General features: G+C 49.9%; 1 protein-coding gene across 1 annotated transcript in view; it reads left to right on the forward strand.

Annotated features, from left to right (window-relative positions):
* Window positions 1-22,071, forward strand: part of TRIM28 (tripartite motif containing 28) — a 678,597-nt gene that overhangs the window by 554,889 nt on the left and 101,637 nt on the right. Inside the window, exon 14 of the mRNA XM_078654815.1 lies at window positions 10,555-10,669. Coding sequence (XP_078510941.1) covers window positions 10,555-10,669 — 115 coding nt within the window. The remainder of the gene's footprint in view (window positions 1-10,554; window positions 10,670-22,071) is intronic.

The raw sequence follows: 22,071 nt of genomic DNA on the forward strand, positions 1-22,071 counted from the left end.
AAATCACTAGGGATCTCCCTTGGCAACCTCCTAACCCTCAAGGTACACATCAATAATTCTGCCAAAGGAGCCCTCTTCACTCTCCGCCACCTTAAGAAAATCAAGCCCTTCATCCCTATCGATGATTTCAAACTAGCAGTCCAATCCCTTGTTTTTCTCGCATCGACTATGGCAATGCCATTCTCACCGGAATTCCCAAGATCCACCTAGCACCTCTTAAATCTGTGCTTTACCTTGCAGCTAGGCTTACCTCAGACTGCAAGTGATTCGACCACATATCCCCTGCCCTTAAAACCCTTAAATGGCTCCCCATTGAAGGTAGATCCACTTACAAAACAGCCTGCATTACACACAAAATTCTCCATCGGAATACACCGACCTACCTCGCTAACAAACTCACAAAGCCGGTTGCTCCTGTTCCTTGAGAAGTACTAACACGCTCCTTCTTATCCCCCCCCCCTTCTAAAAAAGAAAAACACCCAGTATCGATCCTTTTCCGGCACCGCTCCTTGCATTTGGAATGCCCTTCCAACTGACCTTCGCTGCAACCCTTCCTACTCTAGTTTAAAAAAAGAACTCAAACTACATCTCCTCAATAAATACTGAGGACCCTAATCCATATCTGTTCTCTTCCACTGGCTACATCTGTCCGACCCTAGATGCATCCGCCCTCCCTTTTTTAGCCTTACTCGCCCTTCCTCTTCGTCACTTCCCCCTCCCTGTTTAACACCTTCACTCCTCCTTGCACCCCCCTTCCCTTGTCCGCCCTCATCCCCTCCAAACCCCCCGCCCCCCCCACTTCTGCTCCTCCGGCTTCTCTTCCTTACCAACCTAACGGACCACTAACCTCCCTATCCTGACTCTGCAATTTTCCGGCTCTTTTTTTCAATTTGTGCCTTTTGATATTTTTGATTTTCACATCTTCCACATTTTGTTGTGCTTATTTCCCATATTTATCATTTTGAAATCTGTCAGGCGGAGACTTATATGTTGTTTATATACATTGATGCTCTGTATGTCCCCTGTCTTATTGACCTTGTCTCTAAAATGTAAAGCTACAAAGGATTTTTAGGTAATAGTGTTCACAAAGGAAACGTCCGTACCAATCACTCAGTTACAATGTAATTGCACATACATGTGAGGCGTATAGTATATCAACAAAATTAGAACAAAAATCGGTTGTTACAGAAGCTCAATGCACCTACTACCTCAACGTGCTATATAGGTGCACACGAAGTATGCAACCACAATCGACTAATAAAGAAATGGGCTTCTCATTACAGCACACCTGATATCAAAATACAATTATGGTTTTGGCTTAAGTATTAGACTTTCTGTAATGAATAAGATCTAACAATCATAGACAATAAGATTAGAAAAATAATAATGTATAATGTCATCAGATAGGAACAAAGTTATTCAAGATGAATTCAAAGAAAGTCCTCTTCAGATTTTATTAGTTTCCTGTATTGATTTTTATATTTCATAAAAAAGATTCTCCCAGCATGTACATCGCCAACACGTGTTTCGTCTCACACAGAGACTTCATCAAGGCATCAATTTGATCGATGCTAATCCATCCAATCTTTATGAGCGAATATAATATGTGGGGAGACAGGGCACCATCAAAATTATCGATTAGTGAGCCTGTGCGTGCAAAAGAAAATTCTTCAGCGAACGTAATAAACTGGACCACAACATCAATCAAGTGTAAAGAGATGAAGCTTAGCACGTGATATAAGGACTCATAGAAGTAAGAGTCATGTATTACAAGAGGGTCCGAGCACGGCACACACTACCAGCGAGTAATTAAAACCGTTCCGTTTTAGCAGCCCTGATAAGTTGCTATCCGTAAGGAAACGTCGTGCTTCGTATGTACTCGAGCACCCCCACACCAGGCGAGGATTACATTATACATTATTATTTTTCTAATCTTATTGTCTATGATTGTTCTTATTCATTACAGAAAGCCTAATACTTAAGCCAAAACCATAATTGTATTTTGATATCAGGTGTGCTGTAATGAGAAGCCCATTTCTTTATTAGTCTAAAATGTAAAGCGCTCTGATACCCCCGGGTCCAGCCAGCGCTATCTAAAATAAAATAAATACAAATAGATAGAACTAAAACTTTCAGGAAGATAAAACAATTCTTTGTAGCCTTTTCTCCACCTCATTAAGGCAACCTTATATCCACGTTAGGCATAGCCAGATGGATAGTCAAATGCATTCAGACAGTTGCATTAAAGCCAAAAGACCTTTTCCTGTAACTCCCAGAGCACATTTCACTCGAAAAAGGGGAGCAACTATGGCATTTTTGCGAAATATACCCATAGCTTACATTTGTAAAGCAGCTACATGGTCCACCTTACACACCTTTACTAAACCCTACAGTGTCGATGTTTTAGGACACCAACTAGACAATGTAGGTCTGGCAGTGCTACGCATCCTTTTTCAAACTACTGCAGCTTCCAGACCTAGTCACCCTTTCTAAGGAGGGTCTGCTTTACAGTCTGTGCAGCCAATATGTATCTACAGCCACACATGCCATTCAACGGATTATGTTACTTACCCTATAAGCATCTGTTGGACCCGGCCTCATGGCGTGGTCCTACCCCTCCCGCATGGTGGGCCCAGGACGACATCGGCCCTCCACCCAGCATCGGGCAGCCCTTTTGCCCAACACTGCACGCCCCAACATTGCTGGTCCGGCCACCATCCCGGACCCCCACTACCGACCGGACTCCAGCGTGGGCCCCTCACGACCTAAGCACGAGGCTGCGCCCGACTCCATCTTGGGACCACCACGTCATGACCACGTGGCCTCGGCCCAGGCCTCAGCACAGCCCAGACATCGAGGCACCAAGATCCACCCAGGTGGTAGAGTGGCTACTCGACAGATCCCGGAGGGAAGGGTGTTTCGATGGCCCTCCAGCCGTCCCCGGACGCCTGGTTTCGATCGCCCCTGGGCGCTGGCTCCACCCCCCTGCTGGGTGTCTGGACACCATCATCCCGGCCCCTCTGACCCCCAGGCGCGAGGGTCCGGACATCAAAGGACTCCAGTCCTATATCTGGGCCAGCCCTGGATTAGGACGGCAGTTGTATCCTGGACTGGAAAGCCCTGCTGACGCTGTCACGGCCGACCCCAGAAGAACTCATTTTCCTGGAACCTTACGAGAACTTAAGAGCCTGCTGGCGCTGCCGCGGCCCACCTTTGCCGAACCATCTTGAGACCCTGCTGGCGCTGCCGCGGCCCACCTTTGCCGAACCATCTTGAGACCCTGTTGGCGCTGCCGCGGCCCCCCTTTGCCGAACCATCTTGAGAGCCTGCTGGCGCTGCCGCGGCCCACCTTTGCCGAACCATCTTGAGAGCCTGCTGGCGCTGCCGCGGCTCAACCTCTCGGAACCCCCGGCTCGAGGATTGAGAGCTGTGCGCAGGGTATCCCTTCCTACCCCCCAACCGAGACTGTCCCGCTACCCTGATCCCCTCTTGCGAGACTTTACAGACCCCTCGGTCTACTTGTACATATCGCTGAGAACCAGCAGCCTTTATTTCCTGATAAAGCTTACGAACTCAACCTCTGGTGTGGTGTCCGTTTGTGGTGTGTGGTTACTCTGCTGTGCGATCCTAGGAGAGGGCCCTCACCCCGGAGGCCTCTCAGTAACGCTCGGCTACTTCCTGACGGAGAGGTGGACCTAGGGGTGGTCAGTCAGACATCTTCTGCCTCCCCCGGGGTCGCCTTTCTAACATTGGTGGCAAGCGACGGGATCCGAGCCGACGCAGATCGTACAGGAGAGTAATTCACTCACGACCGAGAAAAACACACCGCGACCATGACTACTCAGGAAACCAGACCGACAGCGGAATCCCAGAAAGAAAAGATGGAAGATTACAGCCACAAGGAATTAAAACAATTTTGCAAGGACCTAGGCATCGCTACCACGGGCCTCAACACCAAAGAGGATTTTAAATCAGCCCTGCAAGCCTGGGCGGACGCCGATAACGCGCCGCCCCAGAATGAAGATAACCCGGGCCCGAATGGACGCCCGGAGACCGACGCGAACCCAGCGGGGGAAAGAACCGCAGACCTAGACACGGGCCTCCCCCACGGAGACGCCCGAGAACGAGAGAGGAACCGGCTCCACGAGTTGGAGCTCGCCCGACTCCGACAAGGAGAGATACAGCTGGCAGAAAGGAAATTAGCCCTCGAGCAACTACGGCTGGAAGGAGACCTAGAAGAAAGGAGAAGACAACGAGACCTCGAAGAAAAGAAACTCGTGCTCGAGCATGAGCGCGGCCTCAAAGAACTGGAAATCAAGGCCAAGACAACAGAAACCTGCACCGCCGGGGGTAAGGCCTCGCCCCCGCCGGGGGACACGAAGGTGCACATACCCAAGGAGGTCGTCAAAGAATACTATAAGAACGACAACATTCAACAGTGGTTCAAGGCCTACGAGGTCGCCATGACCGCCCATCGAGTACCCCTCAAAGACTGGGGCGCCGGCTTATGGGGGAAGTTCATCAACGAGGGGAGAGACGCCCTGCTAGAGCTCCCCGACGCCGAGATGACCTCGTACGAACACATGAAGACCGCCCTCCTCACTCGCTACGGACTCACCCCCGAAATGTACCGGCAGCGATTTCGAGACTGTAAGAAAATCCCCGGTACCACTTGGGTAGAGTACGTGAACTTTTACAGCAGAGCCTTCGAAGGGTGGATCAGAGGCTGCCAGGTCACCACCTACCAGCAGTTGGTCGACCTCATCCTATGGGAGCATCTTTCCAATAATTGCTTCGTCGAACTCCGGCAGCACCTCCTCGACAGCAAATTGACAGAGCCACGAAAACTCGCTGTCGAGGCGGATAGATGGGTGAGCAACCGAGTTCCCCGGAGTCCGATGGGAGACTACGGCCGGGGATCCCCGGGGAACCACCAACCCCGAGGCGGCGGAGGAGGCCAGAGCAGGGGCCGAGACACCCCCGCGGGGTCATCCCCTACCTCCCCGTCGCCATCCCTGGGTTGGAGGGGAGGCCCCCCAGCCAGGCCCGGGCCCCGCCCGAATGTTACGTGCCACAGATGCCAGCGACAGGGCCATTATGCGAACGACCCTCTCTGCCTGATGAACCAGCGACCCGGCACCACCGGTCCCCCGAACCGCCAGATCGCGGCCGCCGCCATGAGTGCCGAGGGAGGCGAAGAAGAGGGCGACGACACCGAGCAGGTCGAGTGGGAGCCCGCAGCCATGATCTTAGCATGCCTGGGTGATCGAGACATGATCCCCCGAGACCCGATCCCAGGTAACACCCAGAAATACCGCCAATGGGTCACCATCAATGGACGCCGGGTCGAAGTCCTCCAGGATACTGGAGCCTGCGTAACGGCGGTCCGCTGTCATTTGGTGACCCCAGAACAAATTCTCCCCAACGTCTTGTGCCCAGTACGGTCGGCTGACAACTCTGAAAGATGGCCCGCATCCCCTTCGAGTGGGGAGGGGTGGCGGGCATGCTGAAAGTGACTGTCCGAGACGATGCCCCCGTGGACTGCCTCCTCGGGAACGACCTGGAAAGTTCCCTCTGGGCCGGCGTAGAACGGAGAGAGCATCTGGGGATGCTAGGCCTGCCCGAGTGGGTTTGTGCGACCACCCGCTCCATGTCCGCCCGGGCCTCCCCCCCCCCCCCACGGAGGAAGCCCCGATCGAGGAGCCGGAGTGGCCCGCACCTCCACCGCCCGCCGACCCTGAACCCGGCCCCCCGGGGCCCAGCCATGAGGAAATCACCGAGCTCGGCCACCTGCCGGAACTAGCTCAGTGGCGCCAGGAAGGTGGCCCCACCCGCGAACAATTCCGTCAAGAACAGAGCACCTGTCCCTCCCTCGAGTGAATTCGACGACAAGCCGCCGCTCAAGCCGCTGGAGACCCTACGGGGTCCCACTGGGTCTATTGGGACAACGACCTTCTCTACAGTGAACAGAAGATTGCCGAACTAGGGGCCAGCCGGGTGCTGGTCGTTCCCCTCCGATTTCGAGACTTCCTCTTGAACCTAGCACATGATGTGCCCCTCGCCGGGCACCTGGGGCAGGACAAAACTTACAGCCGCCTGGTGACTCATTTCTACTGGCCGAAAATGCGCAACGATGTGCACAATCACTGTAGATCCTGCCCGACCTGTCAAGCCAGCGGGAAGAGCGGGGGGAAAGTCAAAGCCCCGCTCCAGCCGTTTCCCGTGGTCACCACCCCCTTCGAGCGAGTGGGGATAGACATCGTGGGGCCCCTGGACCCCCGCACCCCTCAAGGGCACCGCTTCATCCTCGTGCTGGTGGACCATGCCACCCGATATCCGGAAGCCATCCCCCTCCGAACCATCACGGCCCCAGTAGTAGGCCGAGCCCTAATGGGGATCTTCTCCAGAGTCGGCTTCCCCCGAGAAGTCGTGAGTGATCGGGGCACAAACTTTATTTCCAAGTATATGCGATCCCTGTGGCAACAGTGCGGGGTCACATATAAGTTCACCACCCCGTATCACCCCCAAGGAAATGGACTGGTGGAGCGGTTTAACCGAACACTGAAGGGAATGATCAAGGGCCTCGAGGAGCCACTACGGCGCAAATGGGATGTTCTGCTGCCTTGCCTCCTGTTTGCGTACCGCGAAGTACCCCAGAAGTCCCTGGGGTTCAGCCCCTTCGAACTATTGTATGGACACCCGGTCCGGGGCCCCCTCAGCCTGGTCAAAGAAGGCTGGGAGACGGCGGCCCGAGGTGCTCCACCAGATGTCTACCAGTACCTCCTGACCCTCTGCAACCAGACTCGGAAGTTCCGGGAACTTGCCGAAGCCAACCTTGAAGCCAGTCAGGAGGAGATGAAACGCTGGTATGACCAGAACGCCTCGTCCATCGAATTCGAACCGGGCCAGCAGGTCTGGGTCATGTCCCCGGTTGAACCTTGTGCCCTCCAGGACAAGTGGACGGGGCCCTTCAAAGTGGTGGAGCGCAAGAGCCCCGTCACTTACTTGGTGGACATGGAGTCCCCCAGGAACCCCCTCCGGGTTCTACACGCTAACCGGCTCAAGCCGCACTTTGCCCGCACTGAACTAAGCCTGCTGTTAGCGACCGATGAAGGAGCTGAAGACGACTCCGAACCGCTGCCAGATCTCATGAGCACCACTGAGAAGGACGGCTCCATCGAAGGGGTCATACTCTCCTCCACCCTGACCCCGGAGCAGCACCATGACTGCCGGCAGCTGCTGGGGCAGTTTGCAGATCTGTTTTCCCTCACCCCTGGAGTTACCCGGTGGTGTGTCCACGATGTAGACACCGGAGACCGCCCGCCTGTAAGACACCGAGCGTTCCGAGTGCCCGACCGAGTTCAGGCCTGCATCCAGTCCGAGGTGGCCAAGATGCTAGCGCTGGGGATAGTCGAACCCTCCGACAGTCCGTGGGCCAGCCCGGTTGTCCTGGTCCCTAAAGCCGCCGCCCCTGGCACGCCCCCGGAGCTCCGGTTCTGTGTTGACTACCGGGGGCTGAATGCCGTCACCAGGACCGACGCCCATCCCATCCCCCGGGCGGATGAACTGATCGATCGCCTGGGGGCTGCGACGTATCTCAGCACCTTCGATCTCACGGCCGGGTATTGGCAGATCGGCCTCACCCCTGGAGCGCAAGAGCGATCAGCCTTCTCGACCCCGGATGGCCACTACCATTTCAAGGTGATGCCCTTCGGCATGAAAAACGCCCCGGCCACCTTCCAGAGACTCGTGAATAGAGTGCTGGCCGGGCTAGAAGAGTTCAGCGCCGCCTACCTAGACGACATTGCGGTGTACAGCCTCCGCTGGGATACACACCTGACCCACCTCCGGGCGGTCCTGACGGCCCTCCGACGGGCCGGACTAACAATAAAGGCCAGCAAGTGCCAGATCGGCCAAGGGTCCGTGACGTATCTGGGACACCAGGTGGGAAGCGGCCGGGTGGCTCCCCTCCAGCCAAAGATTGACGCCATCCGGGCCTGGGAGCCCCCAATCACCCAAACAGCCGTCCCTGCCTTCCTGGGGCTCACCGGATACTATCGGCGCTTCATCAAAGACTATGGAAGCATTGTGGGGCCCCTCACAGAACTGACCTCCAAGAAGCTACCCCAGAATGTGTGCTGGACCCCAGAGTGCCAAGCAGCCTTCCAGACTCTAAAGACTGCCATGTGCACCGCCCCTGTGCTCCAGGCCCCCGACTACAGCCGAGAGTTTGTGGTCCAAACCGACGCCTCGGAGCACGGCATTGGGGCGGTCCTCTCCCAAGTGAACTCTGAGGGAATCGACCTCCCCGTTGCCTTCATCAGCCGGCGGCTGCTAGCCAGAGAACAGCGCTGGAGCACCATCGAGAGGGAAGCCTTCGCCGTCGTGTGGGCCCTAAAGAAGCTCCGGCCCTACCTCTTCGGCACCCACTTCCGGGTCCAGACCGACCACCGGCCCCTGTGGTCGTTGATGCAGATGCGGGGCGAGAACCCGAAACTGTTGCGATGGTCCATCTCCCTGCAAGGGATGGACTTCACTGTGGAGCATCGCCCCGGCAACGACCACGCCAATGCTGACGGCCTCTCCAGATTCTTCCGCCTCGGCGAGGAGAATCCCCAAGAAGATGGGTGACTCTCCCCTGCCTTCAGCTGGGGGGGGACGCGTGTTGGACCCGGCCTCATGGCGTGGTCCTACCCCTCCCGCGTGGTGGGCCCAGGACGACATCGGCCCTCCACCCAGCATCGGGCAGCCCTTTTGCCCAACACTGCACGCCCCAACATTGCTGGTCCGGCCACCATCCCGGACCCCCCCTACCGACCGGGCTCCAGCGTGGGCCCCTCACGACCTAAGCACGAGGCTGCGCCCGACTCCATCTTGGGACCACCACGTCACGACCACGTGGCCTCGGCCCCGGCCCAGGCCTCAGCACAGCCCAGACATCGAGGCACCAAGATCCACCCAGGTGGTCGAGTGGCCACTCGACAGATCCCGAAGGGAAGGGTGTTTCGATGGCCCTCCAGCTGTCCCCGGACGCCTGGTTTCGATCGCCCCCGGCCTCCCTGGGCGCTGGCTCCACCCCCCTGCTGGGTGTCTGGACACCATCATCCCGGCCCCTCTGACCCCCAGGCGCGAGGGTCCGGACATCAAAGGACTCCAATCCTATATCTGGGCCAGCCCTGGATTAGGACGGCAGTTGTATCCTGGACTGGAAAGCCCTGCTGACGCTGTCACGGCCGACCCCAGAAGAACTCATTTTCCTCGAACCTTACGAGAACTTAAGAGCCTGCTGGCGCTGCCGCGGCCCACCTTTGCCGAACCATCTTGAGAGCCTGCTGGCGCTGCCGCGGCCCACCTTTGCCGAACCAACTTGAGAGCCTGCTGGCGCTGCCGCGGCCCACCTTCGCCGAACCATCTTGAGAGCCTGCCGGCGCTGCCGCGGCCCACCTTTGCCGAACCATCCTGAGAGCCTGCTGGCGCTGCCGCGGCCCACCTTTGCCGAACCATCTTGAGAGCCTGCTGGCGCTGCCGCGTCCCACCTTTGCCGAACCATCTTGAGAGCCTGCTGGCGTGGCCCACCTTTGCCGAACCATCTTGAGAGCCTGCTGGCGCTGCCGCGGCTCAACCTCTCGGAACCCCCGGCTCGAGGATTGAGAGCTGTGCGCAGGGTATCCCTTCCTACCCCCCAACCGAGACTGTCCCGCTACCCTGATCCCCTCTTGCGAGACTCTACAGACCCCTTGGTCTACTTGTACATATCGCTGAGAACCAGCAGCCTTTATTTCCTGATAAAGCTTACGAACTCAACCTCTGGTGTGGTGTCCATTTGTGGTGTGTGGTTACTCTGCTGTGCGATCCTAGGAGAGGGCCCTCACCCCAGAGGCCTCTCAGTAACGCTCGGCTACTTCCTGACGGAGAGGTGGACCTAGGGGTGGTCAGTCAGACATCTTCTGCCTCCCCCGGGGTCGCCTTTCTAACAGCATCTGTTCGTGGTATGTAGTTCTGTAGATTCATGTGTGCCCCCTCTCCTCCCAGGACGCCTGTGGTCATTGCACTTATGTTTTAAACATTACTCTGATTAATTCACATTTAGCATGGACATTTTTTATTCTTGCACTCCTTTCTCACCCGCCTGTGGGAACGCAATCTATCAAAATAGTCGATGCCGAAGCGCAATATCACAGAGAGGAGGAGTCACTCTTCCTATGATTCGAAAGAATTCTGTGAAGAAAAACAAGTTGCGCAACTTTGAATCCAACACTAGATGGCAGGAATATGCAGAGCATGTGAATCTACAGCACTACATTACACGAACAGATGCTTACAGGGTAAGCTAGCAAATCCTTTCTTTAACTGACGTATTGGCTAATACACTGTGGAACCTTTGGCTTTGGGGCTCTCCGCTTTAGGTCTAGTGGGAGATGGACTGTAAACATTGGCCATAACGATGTGAATTTCAAATCAAGATTTTAGTGGCTTTATCATTTTTAAAAGCTAAATTAACCTATAGAAAGATAAATAAGTCCGTTTGAATAGTATTTTCTATTTCTTTTTCAGTGGCGATTGGAAGTGCTTGTTATGTCAAGACCTGCCTGGTGATGAAGATCCGCTTCATGGTGACAGTGCAGTGGCAGAGCAGCCTGTGGCAAAAATGTCACAGTCCAACCAAAAGGTGTTTTATATAGTCTAAAGTGAATAAAAGAAAATGCAGCTTCTTTTGGAATTTGTATGATTTTGTAATGTATGATACAGTTCATAGTGTCTCAGCAATCAGTTCCTGATCTTGATTTGTAACCACTTTTCTGCTCATTAAATGTTTCTCTTTCATTGTCATTTATGAAACTTTATCTGAAATGTCTCAATTTAAAACTGTCTCTTCCTTGCACCAAATGGAGCGCCAAATCATTAAAGGCCTTAATGATATAAGATCACATAAATAGGCGGCCCCCACTTCCCTATGGATTAAATCGGTTGGAGCAGAGGCGGGTAGGCAGAGGAGTTTTTTAAGGAAGGTATTTTCTTCCGTTTGCAAACGGACTACGTTAGAATATCCCCACAACCCAGCCCCATATAATGCAATCGAGACACTCCTTGCCTGATAAATCTGCATCATATCACCGATTCGTCTATCGCCGATTTTAGAGGCGAATCTAAAGATTCCATAGGAGCTTTTTGCTATCTTTGACCTTACATTTACAAGATCCTGGGACCAACTACCATCCCTTGAAAAAGTAACTCCCAAATAGCAACATTTTTCAACTTGCTGCACTTTCACCCCTTCTATAAAAAATATATGGTTTTTATTAGCCCCACAGATCATCGTATGGGTTTTGCTCTTATTAATTAATAGTTTTCTATCTTTTATAAAAACAGAGAACCGGTCCATCAGACGCTGGAGACCTATAGGGGTCCTTGACAATAACACAGCGTCGTCTGCAAAGAGCAGTACTGGCACTTATGACCCTTTAACCTGAGGCTCATCGGCGCTAACTGTTTTTAAAATTGAGTCCACGGCATTAATAAAAAGAGTGAAAAGCAGGGGGTCGAGGACACAACCCTGCCTTATTCCACGCTTCACGTTTAAATTTGGGGTACACTCCCCGCTTACCCCGTAACGCACACAGGCTTGCATCTTTTCGTAAAGTCGGGCTAAAAAGAAGATAATTTCCTCAGGTGCACCAAGTTCCAGTAGGGTAGGCCATAAAAGTGCATGGTCGACCAGATCAAATGCACTGCTTAAATCAGCGAAGCAAAGATACAAAGTGCCACACTTGGCCTTGGTGTATTTGCCAATTAATAGATCTAGATTTAAGCATTGGTCTAATGTACTGCGCCCCTTCCTAAAGCCATACTGTGAACTGGCCAGGATCCCCTTCTCATCGGCCCACTCTTCCAACCTGAACAGCAGCACTCTACTCATGATTTTCACCGATGAGTCAAGTAAGCTGATCGGGCGGTAATTACATGCTGCTGACTTGTCCCCCTTTTTGTGAATAGGGACAACTCCCTCTTCCTTTTGGAAAGAGCCAATTTGTAATCACATCTTAAGAGTGTTACTTTGTTCTTGTCCCTAGGCCTAAAAGCTAACGCTTGTTTAAGTTGAGAAAGGAGGACTTTGCATGCATGATCAAACCATCCCTTTTTATGGGTGGTTTTTCCTTTCCTGGTCCTAGTGAATATTGTATCTATAGTCTTATTAATATTAATACAATTCTCTAAAATAAAAACAGGGGCACTCCCTGGTGTCAGGATACCATTAATATCTACCATGGATTTAGATATGATTATGCTCATTACCTTCACAGATTTTTCCCCTTTCTACCTTAAACTTGTCCTGTTTGTCCGGTATGGTTCAACGTTAACTATGGTTCTGGGTGTTCGTAATATACTACGTTTCCAAATCTCAGTTCTCATTAGGATGCAGTTATGGTCACTTAGGGTGGATTCCTCAATTACCGGGGTCAAACAGTACGACACAATATTTGATGAGACCATAACATGGTCAATGCAGGAATTGGTATTCCTGCCTGTATAGGTAGGAATAGTTTGGCCAAGGGCATCTTTTGCAGGCTGTAAGAGCTCTAAATCGTAAGTGGTCATAATATTATTTATTGCCTCACCATCTATGATTCAATTTCTAAGATTTGGGAATCTCACAGCATCAGAAGTGAAAATACTATCAAGCTTTAAATGCAATTGTATGATACCACCTTTACATTTTAAGTCAAGATATGAAAACGTGTTATTTAGGCATAGACCGGGTGTTTGCATGTCACTATCCACTTCTAAATAAAATGAAACCCAATCCACTGCTTTGCTTACCTTAGTCATATTCTCTGTGATTTGTAATGTGTTGCCTGCTTTTCCTGTAGGTCACTCCTTTGGCATTATTATTAGCGTCTTCCAAGAGGTACATCAAGACTAGCGAGGTGGCTCTGGGAAAATTCCTAGTTCTTTCCTGGGCTCCCCAGTTGATATTTAGCAACTGCAAATAAAGTGGGCTGCATATCCCTCTTGCTGTACCCTCACAGCCTTCTTTTTCTGGCTCACAAACACTTTTGGTATACTTTTTCAATGTGTATCCTTCTTGATACAAGACCTGGAAGTTTTTCACTGTTAAAAGGACCTCTTCAGATGTGAGGATACTGACGTAGTAGTAGATTTTGTTTCCAGTTCTTGTCGGAAGCCTTTTCTTGCCGGCTCGCTCTAGGAATGGATACTGGACATGCTGTTCAGTACTGTCTCCCACTGGTGTTCAAAGTCTGTAGTATTAATGTTCTCCAATTGGATAATCAAGTACGGCATCATGGTATTTTTGTTAGTCATAAACGCTGGGGTAATTCACCACTGCGTATTTGGACCCTGGAACACCTTCAATGCCGTTGACATTGATGGAAAGCACCACAGAGATTCTTTCTAAACCTGTTGAAAATGCTTAATTCTTTCTGAATGTTCAAAAGAGTTCAATCCTTTGTATTCATAGAACTGTATTGCTGCATCTTTTTTTTTTTTTTTAAACGGCACAATTAATCTTTTAGCACAGAACATGAATGTAAAAATACAGCCTACAGGCTTTCATTTATCAAAAAGGAGGCTATCTCTTTAAGGACCTGGGAGGTACCATTCCCAGAATTCCTTGTACTGGTGGTTTCCTTTGTGACCCAGTTTTTTTTTACGGTAGAGTTTAAACAAAATACATATATATAGCTCTATATTCACTGAAAAAAACAAAGGTTAAATTCACATAATAGGTGAGTAAGTATGGCAGTGACAACATTAACTCTCAACGAAAAACCCCACAAATGCACCAGTTAAAGTTATCAAGCTTTGTGACCGCATTGCTTGTGAATATTTGTGATAGCGGTGGTGCCCGGCACAGAAAAGAGCAAGAGACCCCAACTAGCGATGGTGTGCATGAGATGCAAATCTTTGCAGGTGTACTGGACACTGAAAGACTATGATAGCCCGGATAGGTATGGACTTTCAAATGCTGTGATCTCCATGCTGGGACACTTTTTAGGTCTCGCCTGTCGATGCGCATGCGCATCGAGCAAGCGAGACTATAGGGGCTCATCCAGACTTTATCTAACTTGCAAGGAATCGTGGCGATTCCTTGCAGTGCCCGTGACTTTTAAGCTCAATGCGCATGTGCATTGAGCTTAAAAGCGCGTGCACAGCCGCCCGCATTCCTCCGACACCTTTGAAGTGAAGCTTAGCTTCACTTCAAAGGCCCGGCTTGTTCACACCCACATGCCGCTCTGCCCCGCTCCGCCCCCTCCCCTGAGTCATCCTGCCTGCCCCTTCCCGCCGTGTCTTTCACTTGTTTGTAAAGATCAGCCCTGCTCATATCATAGATTACACACACGCAATTCCACAAGCATCATCCAGAGGTGTATGTAAACCGTATTTATTGGAGCAAGACATCCGTTGTAATAGTATTGTTGTGCATGTATTCATGACGATTTTTGTTATCAATGAGCTTGTTCAACATAGTACACTGAAAACATCTACTCTGAATGCAAGGATGAGTGTTCGTTTATGTCACTTTTACTCCAGCTTTGTTCTTCATTTTCCGTTTCATTATTTTTTATTATTTCTTCCCCTTTAGGAGAGCTCTTTTTTCTTTGTTTTCCTTCTTAGTGTGGTATCTACGTGTCAATCACAATCTACACTCCAACATGCCCCCATGTTGCTAGTTCTTTCGTCCGGGCGGCGTTTGATTAGTCCTATGTTTATGGTCAGTCACGTGCACGCCACGTTTGAATCACTTAAAAGTTTGCGTTTGGTCTTTTTCACTAAGCAACCTCTACGCGTTTGTATACATCCGGCAGAAAGATTTACGGCAGTATTCTTTGTTGAAAAGGTGAGCCAGCACTCTGGTTTTACACAGTGTCTTAGCGTTACCGTTACCGTTTCATTCCAGATTCCATGCGGTTAAGTTGTAACGGAGCCCTTCTTTGTTGTAGGCTCCTGTTACGGTGTACAGACAGGTTCATTCAGGTATTGTTGCACTTTTTCTTTTGCGTATGTCTCGGCTTCATGGCTGCTATTTAACCCTTTGTTTTATTTATTTTTTTAGAACTTTGCAGCTCAATGCCAAGTACAGCATCTTTTCACCTTGTTGTTTTGGCACAGGTCAGCTATCTCAGTGTTCCCGCACATATACTTCAGATATGTCCGGCACTACCCTGTCTTTTTCGACTAACGAGCACGTTTTGCACCAACCACTTGCCTCAGTGTTCTAGGTAGCTCGTCTTTCACTTTTTTCGACACAAACAAGCTTACTTCACATTGCAACCTGCTCACCCTGATGCTTCTAAATGCGTGATTGAATGCATGCGGATCACTTCTACATGATCACAGAATTTCCCCTGAGATTCGACAGTGTTCGTGGCTATGTTTACTCTATATGACATCATCATGTATTGAAGCAAATGTATTGACATGGTTCTATGAATGTTTTCTCATCTACAGTGGCCCCTGAGGAAGGGACTACATGTCCCGAAATGCATCGGGCCAGTCTGCAACCATCGTATTCTTTGATGGATTTCTACTAATGTGCTGCACAATTATATGATGTTAATGATATGCAAAGCTTGAGGTACCATGTCATGAAGAAATGACTGTCTGTATGATGTAGAAACAGAATTCATTTGTATTTTGCTTTGCAGATCACTGTATGATTATCAATTGAAAACTTATGAAATATAAGTACTAAGTGACAAAAGTACGAAGACACATTGGTTTATTTTGTGATCCAATGTTTAACTGTGAAAAGACAGTGTAAATTTAATTTTGCTGTGGTCTAGGTCAGATCGTGACAGCACGTCTCGCACCTTCTATTCTGAGATTGAGAAAACCTAGGGATAGGCAGCCCTATGACACCTAAGAGCACGCTATAGTAGGACATAATTAGTGAAAAAAGCGTTACAAACCAGTATAATCATTAAAATAGGTGTGCTAGTGATTTACTTCAATACAGGTGATATACTTGTGCCTTCTTTTCTTTGGTGTTCGGATTTGAGGCAAGGCCAGATCATGCTACCTTAGTGAATCTGGCGTTGCACCAAAACCTAAGGTTTCCATGCAGACATGCCCTCTGTGCACATTAGCTCAGGAATAGGGTAAAGGGGTTTCGGTGCAGCAGGAGGGTCAACTTACAACACTCTCACTCACCCTCAACCCCTCACTCACCCTCAACCCCTCACTCACCCTCACCCTCACTCACCCTCAACACCTCACCCTCACACAGTGCAATAGGTCTCAGAGGATTTTTAGTTAAAGCTTTTACAATTGTTTATGGCTTTTTTGATTTGTAATTCTTTAGCATTGGCTACAAGAAATAAAAATGCTAAAGATTTACAACAAAAAACCCATAAACAATTCTAAAAGCACTAACTCTAATGCTGCGAGACCTATTGCATTTCCAATGCTTGTTAATTACTTGCTTTTCAGGTTCCCAGTACCAGTGCTCTTTCCATAAAACATATCCACAATTGGTACTTCTGCCCCCTGTAAATCTCTAGCATGTGGTGCCCTTTGTACCTAGGGCCTGGAAGCTGAAAAGGGTCCCCTGTACCTCCACACTAGGACCATGCCACTGCCCTAACAGCTTGCATGCCCCTGTGAGGTGAAACAGTCAGGGTGCCATGCCAGCCAGCACTGCCTGAAGATATAGGTAAGTTACCGCTCTAGCAGGCCTTACAGCCCTAAGGCAGGGTGCACTACACCATAGGTGAGGGCATATTTGTATGAGTCCATATACCCCTACAATAATTAGGTCAATTCTTAAATATTGTAAGTGCCAGGGAAGCCATAAGGAATTCATGAGCTGAAAACCCGCCAACTCGAATTCCCCAGTGCCATGATGGCTTCAGGAGTTGGTACCAAACAACTCCTTGTAATAAAGGTTGTAGCAAGCTGGCTCTGTATATACTACACCAAAGTAAGGTATAGTGTGCACAGAGTCCAGTGTATCCCCAAAAGTAGGCCGAGATTAAAGTAGATAGCACCTTACTCTCTACTTGTGGTAGTGTGGGCGGGAAGTAAGGCTTTATCAGAGGGTAGTTTTAAGCACTTATTGTACACACTCAGGCAAGAAATGATGTCACACACTGACTGAACTCAAACCAATTTGTTTGTATACAAATATTATTTAGTTGTATTTTATTGTCTAGACCCAAGCCAGGCCTTGTAGGAGAGTAGGGTCTGCAATCCTATGATCACCCAGATTTTTGCTTTTTGCTTCACTGGTTTACGACTTTCCCTGGCTGTGGGCCTGCTAATCAGACCCACAGCCTAGCTGTTCTCTCTACTCCAAATTGTACCCAGGTACTGAATTGGCACTGGGCCCTCTCCAAGTCCCTGTACCCAGGGCTGAGGTGCACCCAGAAGTCTCCCAGGGGCTGCAGCATGTATTATGCCACCCCTGGGCTGACTAACTAAATCAGACACAACTGGCTGCTTGACAGCTGGGGCAGAGTGGTGTACTCACCCTCTGATGTAGATATAGTATTCCTATATCTAAACCTAAATGGACACACAGATCTCCTATCAGTCACTCCTATGGCAGGCCTTGACAATCCTGAAGGCAGAGTGCTTGGAATCGTGTGAGATAGTGCTCTGGCATGAGCTGAGCCTGTCTGCGGCTTTCGGGATCCATCCCTTAGCCGTTTCCATGATATCGCATACCATATACTCTTAAGTGCATTATAATCCTCGCGGTTATATGCCAACTCTGGTATCGCTTTATCAAAACATGTCGAGTAAGGTGTCATACGAATTGGAATACTAACCCCTCGCCAATTCTGGCGACGGGGTTAGCATTCCACCCTTCTAGAGGGACACGACATGTATGTAACCTGTAACCCCGGTTAAAGTCAGACAGAGCCTTAGCTCCACAAAATGGATGCTGCCACCGAGACACAAGTCTGCCCTCCTGCTGCTGGGAGTCCTCCCAGCCCAGGAGGCAAGGACAAAGGGTTTCCTGCCAGGGGCGGTGCCAGCACCGTCCCAGGCAGGATTTTGTGTATTCTAGGTAGGCAGGGCTTTAGAGGAAGGTGACTGCAAGTGGCACCCCGGTGCTCACTGTGCATAGGCCGGCTTGAACCAGTTCCAGGGGCACTCCAGCCCCTGATCTGGGGAAAGCCCGCCAAAGGAGAGGGGTGTAACCACCCCCCTCCTAGTCCCACCCATAGGGCAGGACTTAGTCGCGTGCCAGCCCCTTTTTGCAGGATAAAGGCAGGAACTGGCCCCTTCCAAATTAGATCAATCTTTGAATCCTGAACCGACCTTCTACACGAAGAACTCAAGACTCTTCTCAAGATTTCTCCCTTGTGACTAAGGAGTAGTCACCCTGCAGCAGCAGGCACCAACCAAGCATCGCGGTTTGTTGCCAGTCTCTCCTCCGGATCAAGACTGCTCCAGCACGACGAGAACCGGCTTCCCTGGCACCTCTGACCTCAACCTACATCATCAGCCCAGCTGTGATCCGTGGGTGCGACGAGACCTTGAGGGACCGGCCATCTTCAGAACTGCACGACGCTTGTCCAGCACGACCACCGAGTGACCCTCGACCGAGTGCTTTGGGGTAAGAGAAGCCCCGACCCTGAGCAGCTCCAGCACCGAAGTTCAGCCCCCCTGCATCCACGAGATCTGCGTGGGGCCCTTCTGCTTTTTGCTGCTCACCCCGTTGTCCAGGTCACTTGCCCGTTGGCTAGTGACCCTCTGACGACGAACTCTAACGACCAACACCGCTGGTCTGGTTGCTCCAGACTGGCCCTTGCTTCCCTCCATCAGAGAAGCACTCTGGACCCTCCTGGTCCACTTCAGACGCCATTTTAGGTCCACCGCGTGGGCCTTGCATTTGCCAAGACTTGTTGCCCCAATCCTGGGTCCAGCAACGTCGACAGCAAGTACCTTCGTGGGACAGCTCGCACCTCCATCCTGGTCGCCGACAACGCCTCCTGGTCCGAGAGACTGCAGAGCCCAGCAGCGCCCACTCACCTGGTCGAGGTGACTTCGTCCGGTGCCATCCTGGTGCCCACCTAAATCACTGGCTAGTGATTCAGAACTTGGTCCCCTCTGCTTACAGGTTTCTTCTTCCCTGATCCAGGCTTGGATCACCACGAACTCCTTCACTGGCCGCCTGCCAGCAACTTCTTTCTTCAGGCTCCTGGATCTTCAACGAGGGTTTCCGACGCAACTTGAACCCTATGCAGCCGCAGCCCCTGGGCTAGGTAAACTGAGTACTCCGGTGCTCCAGCATAGTCCAACACCCTAAGTGTTCGGATCCACCCTTGTTTTCGACCCACCTAGTCGGGTTCGCCCGAGAACAGTAACTTTGCAAAGTGCTAGTATCCATAGACTTGTTCCCGCATTACGCGTGAGAGTTCCCACTCTGCACACGGCGTCCCTAGGCCTCCTGCTTCTAATCTAAGGGTTCAGCATTGTAGGCCTAGCGTTTCCACAGTCTAGAAAAGTATTACTTACCTGCTAGTAACTTCGCATTCCACTTCTTGTGTATATGGTTTTTCGTGCCCCTCGGGCATTTGTGTAAATTGTGCGACTTTTAGTATTTTCGTAAGAGTTTTGTTGTGTTTTTAGCTCCCTGTCTCATAAAGAGCCAGGGTAGTCTTGTTATAAATAAATATACTTTATTTTTGATAACTTGTGTGGTGTCCTTTCACTTGGTGTTCAAGGGGTAATGTGATGGTAAAACAGCTGGCTTAACACGCCCTCTAGAGTCTTAGCCTTAGACTGCTCGTATCCATGCTACTAGGATAGCTGGTCTATAAGGTTGACTTACAACCAATCATCAATAAGGGTTGTTTGGACTGATACATAGTGATCACTAGAATAGTGAGCACTGCATATCAGGCCAACTTCTCACAGGCCTGATACAGGTAAGTGTAATAATACTCTCAAGTATATTGCAGTTACATACTGTTTGAATGCAGTTGAATTGGTTACAAGTAAGTCATTTGTTCATAAAACAGTTAGAATTTCTTTGCAGATAACTTTTTAAGTTACTTTTTCTACTCAGTATGATATGCCTAGATATGACACTAGGTTTCATACAATCCAACTCCACACTTTTCACACGAAATCAGTCAATGCAGTCCTATGGGAGAAAATCAGGTTATCAGTTTAACAGTAAGTACTTAGGTTTGGGAGTTGGTTTCCTGGGAGTAAGAACAAGGGTTCACCCATGGTCAAGGATTCACGCTCAAAGCACCCTCATAGGCACTAGGGCGGTCAGGTACAGTGCTGAGGCCCAATGTTATCTAATGGGAGATAAGGGGCCTCCGGTCAGTGGCTGCTCACGAGCAGGCCACAAGGTTGTAGGAGCAAAGCTCCTGGACTTAAACTCAGGGCAAAGGGGGATTCAATTTAGCACACAAATTGCAACCTCGGACGGCTGGGTGCAGGGTGCTGTTTTGGCATCCGCCCTTTTGTTTTCAATGTGAGTTGCCGGTTTTCGATTTTGGTTGCAGGCTTAGTCCAGGAAGTCTTCCAGGAGGAACCAACAGCTGGGCAGGTAACTTGGAGGGCTCGGGGACATAGGAGCACCTCAGGTCTTCTTCTCCAGGGCACAGGGCGGCTTTATGCAGGGGTGTCTTTTGTGGTCGAATTTCACCTTGGGGAGTCTCTGTGCAGAGGCTGCAGAAGTCGTGGAGGGGTCAAACCACTGTGGACTTGGACTCATGGGGACCTCGCTGGGACTGGTGAGCCACTCTGGTTGTAGTAAAAAGTGATTAAGTTAAAGGCCCTGACCTTTGCGTTAAGAGCCCCTGAAGGCAAGGGCCCTTAATACCTGAGAAAAATGTCAGTCGGTACTAACCAGAGAGATCGTAGATATGGAATCACCTCTGACTTCTACGCATTCCCTGGTTTGCGAAAGTCCATAAGGGTGGTAGATCGTTCTCAGTACTGATGGCAAAACTTTGGAACACCCTTCCAATCAAACTTCGCATGGCCCAGTCTGAGCACAGCTTAAGGAAAGAACTCAAAATGTAGCTCTTTGACCAAATTTGATTGTCTGGTCTGGTTCTCAGTCTCCGCTTTGAGCACCGAGGCACTTCTTCTGAAGCAGCTGAGTGATGTATAAATGCCATTGATTGATTGATTGTTCAGGTTCAATCAATTTGTAAGCACTGTCCGATGACTTAGCGGACTAATTTGTTTTTGCCACTGTACTATGCTCTGATGTAAATTATTTGTGGAGTTTCTCTTTTTTTTACGACCCGCCCTTGCTACAATGCATTTTCTTAATACTACATTAAGAAATTGCGTGATAATGCATGTTTTATTTATGTACAGCTTTTAGAGGTTTTTAACAGAAATAAAGTATTTTTGATCATTTAGATTGCAGCTGAGCTGTCTGGAAAGTGGAACATCTTTCTTACCTTTGAACAACTGTCTTGGCAACTTAAGCTCTTAAACAAGTAATGCAGTATGGATTGTCTGACACATTCAACTCTTACATTAAAGCTAAATGTACAGTGTGTGCTAGCCCTAAAACATATTTGACTTGCACGGAAAATGTCGTCGGAAGCTAGGACTGTAGTTTGGGATACTGCGTTTCAGTCTATACGCTGCATGTAACTTACAGCAGCGCATGCTGCAAACAGAAATCATTACTCACATGTAGCAGTCTTTTTGCATCTTTCAGGACTTTAGATTTCTCCAGTATTGTATCTTTTATAGATTCACATGCTTAAATCTTCCCCTTTGTATGAGTCCCACGGTAACCGTAAAATAGCAGTATTAAAACTTAACATTCAAATGCCCATAAGAATTCACTTGCTTTAGCAACCTATTACCATTGTTATAAAATATCCAAACTCCAGCGAATCAGAGCGTAGACCATAGAATCTCCTTCCCCCTGCAGGGCCACCATACCTCCGATTTCTTACCTCACGTTGTATGTTAGGGAGTCTCCTTGAGCTGTGCTCAGTCAGTGTTTCTACTGTTGCCCTTTTGACCTCCAGCTATCTGTTCATCTCTACACTTAATATTTCTTTTGGGGTACTAGCCAGGAGTGTGAGTACCTATTTTTCTTCATGATGTCAG

Source organism: Lissotriton helveticus, chromosome 7, assembly GCF_964261635.1.
Source record: "Lissotriton helveticus chromosome 7, aLisHel1.1, whole genome shotgun sequence".
NCBI classification, from domain to species: Eukaryota; Metazoa; Chordata; class Amphibia; order Caudata; family Salamandridae; genus Lissotriton; species Lissotriton helveticus.